Here is an 8,319-nt window from a genome sequence, read left to right as displayed (position 1 = left end):
ATTGACAGAAAAAGGACGGAGGGAAGAGATACCTGCTTTCAAAAGCCGGACCAATTACAAACGGATTAACGGATAAACTGCTGCTGCTGTTTCTTCCACAGGCTCACAAGTCACAACACAACTGGGTTAAAATAAAATAGCGCATAGAATGATAGAATTATAAAGGGTAAAATAAGGTTTTTAAAAATTTAAATAGGTCATATGATATCACATGTTAACGGGTTTTAAGGTTCTAGTAAGAGAGGGTGTGTTTAAATCCAATTGCTCAGCTCATGAGTTATATTTAAGTCTATTTGAAAAATTCAGGATATGTTTTAAGTCAATTCATAAAAATTGAGGGTATGTTTAAGGCTTTTATACAATAAATAAATAAATAAACTCAATCAACTATCAATGATCTGCAACTAGATGACTGGCCGATGACCCTTCTGACTAGGGATGATCATGGGCCCAACTGGGCTTAGTGCCTATGTTATCGGTTACTACTACCCAAACCTGGCCTGAACCCCACGTCTAAAATATAAGCTCAGGCCCGGCCCGGGTCTGAATGAGGCTGGGTCAGTCATTGAGCCTGAGGCGTTAAAAAGTTTTTTTTTTTTTTTTTGAAAAAAAGCGTAAAGCATCGGAAAGGTATCACAATACATTTTTAAATTTTCTGATAACTCTATGTGAGGTTGTGTAACTTAGATTTGCCCGATTAAACAATTTTCACAGTTTCGGGCTTAAGCGATTAAAATTTTGACAAAATCACAACCTTAACCCACCAAATTGCACCCCTAACTATGTGTTCTAAATATTTTGAAGTTTGAGCCCCCTCTCTCTCTCTCTCTCTCTCTCTCTCTTCTGTATTGTATGCCTGCCTCTCTAATAACTCAAGAGTGGTGGTGGTGTTCTTTTTTCTAATCCCCTTTTATTACATACAATCTCAATCTCACTCTCATATGTGGGAAAAAGCAAGGCACCATGTCAAGTACATGAAAGTATAACATAAAAGGCTTTATTATTAATTAAATCTACATCGTAAAGTTGCATGGATTTAATTATTTGGTTATCAACACTATATATATCTATATATTTCATTAATCACATCATGCGTTTTTAATCAATTCAATCTCTTGTAATAGAAAGTTAAACATTTAGGTTATGTTTGGTTTTATGGGAAAGTGTCATCACATCAGCACTATTTAAGTATTGGTGTTTATTGTGTATGATACCATTATTTGATTTTAATATTTATCAAATAAATATTAAAAAACAAAAAGATTTGGATTTATACTTACGAGAGGTTGGGGGAAATTTTAATTTTGATTTTTCTCAATACTCCAACAATTATTGAAATGAAATGCTTACATGCGAGCATTGTAATCTGAAATGGAAGATAGATTTATTGGGTAGTACTTGAAATGTCTATGAAATGTCCAATCAAACTACAAAAGCATAAACATTTAAAGCACCATCTTTTAATTAAATGTTTATTTAAAAAACACCCCATCTATAAATGCCCATGAAATCAAACACATACTTAGAGGGTGTTTGGAATTGTGGGGCGTGGGCATTTATACAATAAATATTGTCATATAAGCACCACTTCAACAATTCCCTTTTCATGCTCTTGGGCACACGTCAAGAATAGCAAAATGTGACTATGGTTTCTATGCATATCTATTATTTGGGGAAGAAAATTTCTTCTAAGGGTTAGGTGCTTTTTCACTATTATGCTGATATAGTGTATAATAACACCTAATTGTTATAAACGGTTATAGTTATTACTTTTCTCAGTTTTATAAACAAATAAAATACAAAGGTTAAATGAAAAAAATGTACTCTAACGATTAGACATTTTTTCACTAGTATCGTGATGTGGTGTCTAATGGCACCCGTAAATACAAAACGTTGAATAAAAAACGTAACTACTTTTTATTTAGGCTATAAAATTCGTATATTGTTCACTCTCTTATTTTTCAACACATAAGTTTAATACAATGCCTCCCAACGAAGCAGGTGATCAGATCCCTCCTTCACAATAAATGCGACATACTTGATCTCTCATCGGGACCCACCAAGTATCAGCCATGCGACATGCACCCTTGGATGATGACCGCACAATGCTACACTGTCCAACTACTCCTACTCGCTATTACATTTGCACAACATTCCCGGCCGGAACGTGACGTTTAATCAGAAGTTGCTGCTCCCCACGTCCTTGCATCCCGGCCCAGAATGCTAAAATAATCTGTACCTTGAGTTTTTGTAAAGAATAAGAACTTCCACTTCTAGAACCGGACGGACCACGTCTACAACCAAAATGGGTCAATATATTCTCGTCTAGCTAGTTGAGTCTGGCCCATAATGTTGAGTTTTCACTTGATGGCTTGATACTACGTACATCTGAATTCTAAAAATGTCCCCAAACAATACTTTATTCGTCTATTATTTGACATGCCATCTCAACAAATTGGATTTAATTTCCTGCCCATTATTACTCTCTACCCGCGTTGAATTGCAGTCACCCATCGCCACTTTGTATCCTGTGATGTACAGATGCAATGTACTGTAGGTGAAGTACGAGTCGAGAAAGTGAATAGGAAATCTAGATTCCCATCTCATCTCAGAAACAATAAACTGGTTGTAGAGTTAATTGGTGACCTAATGACTTTTCCTATTCTAATTAAGCTAATTAGTCAATTAACTGTTAAACCCGTGACCCAATAAACATTTCAGTTTTTTTCTTCGGTCCTAGTTTATTAATATTGTCTAAATTATATTTTTAATGGTGGGTATTCCTAAATTCTAAGAGTGTTTTTATATAAACAAATCTGCTCTAAATAAGGGTCTGTTTCAAAGTTACTTGAACTGTTTTGAAGAAACCACCAAAAACATGCTTAACCGGTGGCTTTTATCAAACATTGATTATAGACTGTCCGGATGGAACCCGTTTATATAACAAAGCCACAAGCTGTTTACTTGAAAGCCACAAGCTCTAAACCATCATCAGCACAAGTCAGAATCATCAGAATTAAGGGTCAAAATATGGATATGTTCAATACACCGATAAGGGCGTATCAAGTGTTTCAATACTTGTTTTTTACTTTATTTATTTATTTATTTTAACTGATTTAGGGAAGTCGGTCTAAGACCCCTCTATCTCTGAACCAATCAAACCCCCGATACACCCACTATAAAACATATTGAAAAGATCTCAGAATAATACATATCAATCGATACAGGCCAATACTTAACAATACTTTGAACCTTGATCAGAATATCTATAATTAACAATATAATTGCAGTGGTACAAAAATCACATGAAAAACATTACATAGAAAATCTTCTAGATAATGTGATTTGTCGTAACTAGGATACTGTTGTTAGATTTGGACTGGCCACAGAGCCGTTTCGGTGGGTGGGTCATGGGTTGAATGGTTCCTCTTTGGTTAATCATTCTAGTTCGCTCAACTTAAAAAAAGTGAATAAATAAAAAAAGAAAATAGATCATGTGAACACAAGTAAATTGGTTTGGCCAACTCGGTATTTCTGAGAATTAGGCAATCAAATGAAACCTTTTTTTTTTTTTTACTGTCTATTCTTGCTCTGATGGTTCAACCATTCGGTTTGGTTTAATTCTGACAACGTTGATCAAGTATTTTCCTTTCTATATAATTATCATATACCATTCAATTGGCAGTTCTTTTTTTTTTTTTTACGTAAACGGATAGCTCGGCCTCTTATCTATTATACATTAAGCGGATGAGGATCCCATCTATGAGACAGAACTTCATGCGCTAATCAGGCAATTAGTTCGTCGGTTGATTTGTTTTCCCTAAATGCTGCATACTTGTGCATCATGCCACACTCCGTAGCTTTGATAAGTCTCGAATCGAAACACACCTCCACGATAGACACGAAATCATCAAGAGAGTTTACAATTGGCACTTCAACCCACGTGCAATGCAGAGAATGTACGTTCGGCTATCACATTCAATGAAAATAATGAAGGTTGTTGGGGACGGAAACTGTTGGGTGGTGGTCGTTGGCCACCGAACTTCAGCTCATCCAGGTTTGGTTGGGTTGGGTTGGGTTGAAGATTTGAAACAATTCAAACCGATCCAAACCCGGTTTTGTACTGGATTTGCATTTGGCAGCAGGCGACACAACCGGCTTTAAACCCCAAAAAATCATGTGGGTGTAGCGGGTCATTTGATCATTTGAGACTGATTAAGTAACTAACCTGAAGAGTGAAGACCAAAGAACCGGGCCGGATGAATCCGGTGGGCAATGGAGCTGTAGTCTGTTCTCCTATCCATAGACCATAGACTCTCCTTTCACTGTTCATCTCATCCTACCCTCTGTGGAAATTTTTATATTAGAAAAGGGGAAGATTGTATTGTAGCCATGTGGGTTGGGTCCTTTTGCCCCGGCAGCCGGAATCTCCTCCACGACGTCAACTCACTTTTCCCTGCTCAATCTATTATTTTCCTTTTGTCAATCTAGGGTTGGGGACCATTTGCACTACTCTCTGACTTTCACTTCCCACTTCCCCGTTTTTGATGAAAAACAAAAGTCTGGAAATATTTAAAACCAGATTAAATACATCCACCCTCCCATCAAACACACACACTCTCTCTCTCTCTCTGTCTATCTTTTTTATGGAAATCCTCTTCCCCCCACCAAGCAAAGCACATTTCACTTTTTCTTTGTTTTCTTGCCTCCTCTTTTCTCTTTCTCCGTTCTTCTGTCTCGTTGAGATCTACATCAAATGGGTTGCTCGCAAGGTAGTTGCGTCGACTCTATAGACTCTCTCAAGGTCCATGATGGTGAGAGATTCGAGACAACTGCTTCTTCGTTAACTGAAAATTATGATTTTGATGATAATGATCCCGAAACCGTAACTGTTTACAGAAGAAACATGTTCTGGGAGCTGGGTTTGGGCTGTGTTCTTCCTCTAAGGAGGCAACGTGGTCGAAGAAATGACCAGAAGCAAGGACAGAAGAATAATGAAGACGGTGAAGAGCACAATAAGACGTGGTTGCTCGCAGGGTTTGGTGGGGGTGGTCCTGAGTTCACTGGTGCGGACCCACAATCAGTCCACTCTTCTTTCAGGTTCAGCTTTGGTTCAATGATGGAGCTTGATGCATTGTGCTTCGATTCTTCTGCTTCTGCCGCCACTGTTCTAATGGTGAATTTGGATGCCGGCTTAGCAGCATCTGGCGTAAGAGATTTGAAATGGAGAAGAATTGAATCTTTGGAGAGGAGCATCTCTCCGGTGGCCGAGACGTTGGTCAGGTTCAGTTTTGGCGAAATCCAGTTCGCTACAAGGAATTTCTGCAAAGGTATAACGGGTGGTCTTTTGTTCTCAGCCATAGATGTTTTGGGTTCAGGATTATAATGGATTTTGTTTATGTGGGTAGACAGAATACTGGGGAGAGGAGCTCTGAGCTGTGTTTTTAGAGGCAGAGTTGGGTTTCGAAGAACTGCGGTTGCGATTAAGAGGTTAGACAATGAAGACAAGGAGTCTGCGAAGGCGTTCTGCAGGGAATTGATGATTGCGAGTTCTCTTCATAATCGAAATGTTGTTCCACTTGTGGGTTTCTGCATTGATCCAGAAGAGGGTCTATTCTTGGTCTACAGATATGTTTCTGGAGGAAGTTTGGAGCACTATCTGCACGGTATCTTTCTCAGTCTTCTTTTATTTTGTGGGAAATTTTTCTTTAACTTTGATCAATTTGATTGATTTTTCAAGAACCCATTTGCAGATAAGAAGAAAGGGATAAAGGGACGTCCCTCACTTTCATGGCCTGCAAGATTCAAGGTTGCGACCGGAATTGCTGAGGCGATAGCCTATCTACACAACGGGACTGAAAGATGTTTTATTCACAGAGACATTAAACCTTCTAACATCCTACTTTCTTCCAAACAAACTCCCAAGGTGAGGGAACGGATTCCTTCCAGGCTCATTCTATAGATCAAACTAATGTTTATATAACCTAACAGTGTAAAAGGGTGTTTTCAGCTTTGTGATTTTGGATTAGCTACATGGACTGCTGCCCCTTCAATGCCTTTCCTCTGCAAAACTGTGAAAGGAACATTTGGGTGAGATATCACATATCAGAAAAACAAAAAAGAAAACGGAAAAACTTCCTGTTTTTTTTTTCCTCTTTTGGTTTTCCATACAGATGTTTGATATCTTCTTTCTTTGTCAATTTGAAATGTAATATGCAGTTATTTGGCTCCTGAATATTTCCAGCATGGGAAAGTCTCTGATAAAACGGATGTATATGCTTTTGGGGTTGTCCTACTGGAGTTGATAACAGGCAGGAAACCAATTGAGGCCAAAAGACCACCTGGAGATGAGAACTTGGTTTTGTGGGTTAGTATTTCTCATTCTAATGTATTTATTTACCTACATTGTTATTAAATTATTTTTCTAGAGTTTGCATTACTTCTCCCAACAAACTTAGATCTGTCTCTAAGTATGGTCTATTAATTATTACTGATTCTATGGTGTTAACCATTCTCAATGAACATTCAAGTGATTTATATAGTCCAACCTCAATTTCGTTTATTAAAATTTTACAGTTCATTGAGTCAGTTTAATTTTGCAAAAGCGTACATCTCCAAGATAAATTATGTTTATGGGGTATACCTAGAGGATATTAGTAAAATTCAGGTGACTGAAAAGTTCCATAGAAAAGAAATTGATTTCTGTTATAACCAAACCCAGAATAGTCTTTATTGGATAGATTTGGTTAGGTCAAATGCAACAGCAACATGAATGATAGGAATTGAAAGTTAGATGGACCTTTGTATTGACATTTGATCATCTTGGCTAGAATGACTTAGAAGAACTGTTGATACTTAGTGGTGTTATTTGAGATTTGAATCCGTGGTTTAATAGTTAATGGTGGTTTTAGTGTATACATATATTGAATCCTTCTAGTTGAAAAGAGATGTATATAAAGACTTTAATTGTTTTTGCAGGCAAAACCGCTTTTAGAACAAGGAAGAGCAATGCATGAGTTGCTCGATCCAGAACTTAAACTTGGTCAACACAATTCTACTCAAATGATTCAAATGATTCAAGCTGCCGCTGCCTGCATCAGCAGTGAAGAATCAAGAAGACCAAGCATTGATCATGTCATTGCTATATTGCGAGGGGATGAATGCTATAACTCAAACGGGAGTATACCTGCTTATGCTGGGAATGGCTCTATTCTTGATTGCTATCCACATTCACAACAGACAAAGAGTGACATGCAGAGTCATTTAGCTCTGGCTATGCTGGGGGTCTCAGACCTCGAGGATGATGACCACTTCTACTGTCGTTGAAACAAATCACAGATAACAGTTTGTTTCTGCCACTTTTCTTTTCTTTCTTTTTTTTTATATTGCCTGTCCGGCAAAGGAAAGAGAAAACTAGTGAGAATAGGTTGAAGAGAAATGAGTGCAAAAACTTGTACATAGTGAAAAATTCTAATGAGGGATTGTGTGTGTTTGTGTTTATATCTTTCATTCACCCATCCCAAATCTCAAGGAATGTAATGAAGTCTTGTTCTCAATCTTTCAGGTGTTAAAGAGTGCCACATTCTGTCAACTTATTTGCCTCTGTACTTTTCATTTTCTCAGTAACCTAGATACATACTACCAGAAATTAACTGTTTCACAATACATTGAAGCAGATGCTCTATAAAGAAAGCGGCTATTCTCATGGAATCTTAAGGCTGCATTTGAAAACGATGCAAATGGAGTGTAAATCCCGATTTAGGGTAAACTTGCACTCTGGTTCACTTTTGCTTGTGTTTGGCAACATTACATTTATGCATTGACAAATGACAGACTAATGCATATTTACATTGATAATAAGAGTACATCAATAAAAAAGTAAATTTGCATTCAAGTGGGCTTTTGATAAAAAAAAGCATATACTTTATTGGAATTCGTGTTTGCATTCATTACAGTTAAAAGTCTGTTTGGTAAGAACTAAGAAGGTAAATTTGTCAGTGTAAAACTAACCCAACTTTGCAATTTATATGAACTGATTTACACTCTACATATTTGCATTCACACTTATCTGTATCATTTCTAAATGCAGGCTAAAGAAAAATGTGGGAAGTGGGAACAATAGTGATGTAATTCCCAGAATAGAAAAGAAGTTGCCTAGATTTAAGACTCTTAGAATTGATCTTGTTCTTAGTCCAGCAGTCCCAAGTGATAGGTAGAACCTCTATAATAACCTATTTACAATATCAGTGGTACAGTCCATATCTTTCATGTCAAGAACAATAGTATGGCCTAGAAAATCCAGCCTGGAGAAGGCTCAGA

At 37.2% G+C, this 8,319-nt stretch overlaps 1 protein-coding gene across 2 annotated transcripts; it reads left to right on the top strand.

Moving 5' to 3' along the window:
- The first annotated feature begins 4,381 nt into the window (after positions 1-4,381).
- Positions 4,382-7,591, top strand: LOC148863849 (putative serine/threonine-protein kinase PBL7). Of its 2 annotated transcripts, XM_088976653.1 has the most exons (7): positions 4,670-4,814; positions 4,900-5,330; positions 5,409-5,666; positions 5,754-5,926; positions 6,011-6,090; positions 6,220-6,367; positions 6,979-7,591. In XM_088976653.1, exons 2-7 carry the CDS (start codon positions 4,907-4,909, stop codon positions 7,324-7,326), a joined length of 1,431 nt encoding a protein of 476 aa, XP_088832779.1. In that variant the 5' UTR covers positions 4,670-4,814; positions 4,900-4,906; the 3' UTR covers positions 7,327-7,591. The 2 variants fall into 2 exon arrangements, with proteins under 2 accessions (XP_088832778.1, XP_088832779.1); XM_088976652.1 differs by having other exon boundaries at positions 4,382-5,330.
- Positions 7,592-8,319: the final 728 nt, after the last annotated feature.

Source organism: Nelumbo lutea, chromosome 3, assembly GCF_056320005.1.
Source record: "Nelumbo lutea isolate HS-2025 chromosome 3, American lotus-T2T, whole genome shotgun sequence".
NCBI classification, from domain to species: Eukaryota; Viridiplantae; Streptophyta; class Magnoliopsida; order Proteales; family Nelumbonaceae; genus Nelumbo; species Nelumbo lutea.
This window is presented reverse-complemented; position numbering and strand designations above follow the sequence as displayed.

Bases quoted from the DNA above. Each gene is read 5' to 3' on its own strand.
- LOC148863849 (XM_088976652.1), top strand. From the start codon at position 4,757: ATGGGTTGCTCGCAAGGTAGTTGCGTCGACTCTATAGACTCTCTCAAG. The intron at 5,331-5,408 runs GTATAACGGGTG...TTATGTGGGTAG, and splicing joins TACAAGGAATTTCTGCAAAG to ACAGAATACTGGGGAGAGGA. The intron at 5,667-5,753 runs GTATCTTTCTCA...ACCCATTTGCAG, and splicing joins TTTGGAGCACTATCTGCACG to ATAAGAAGAAAGGGATAAAG.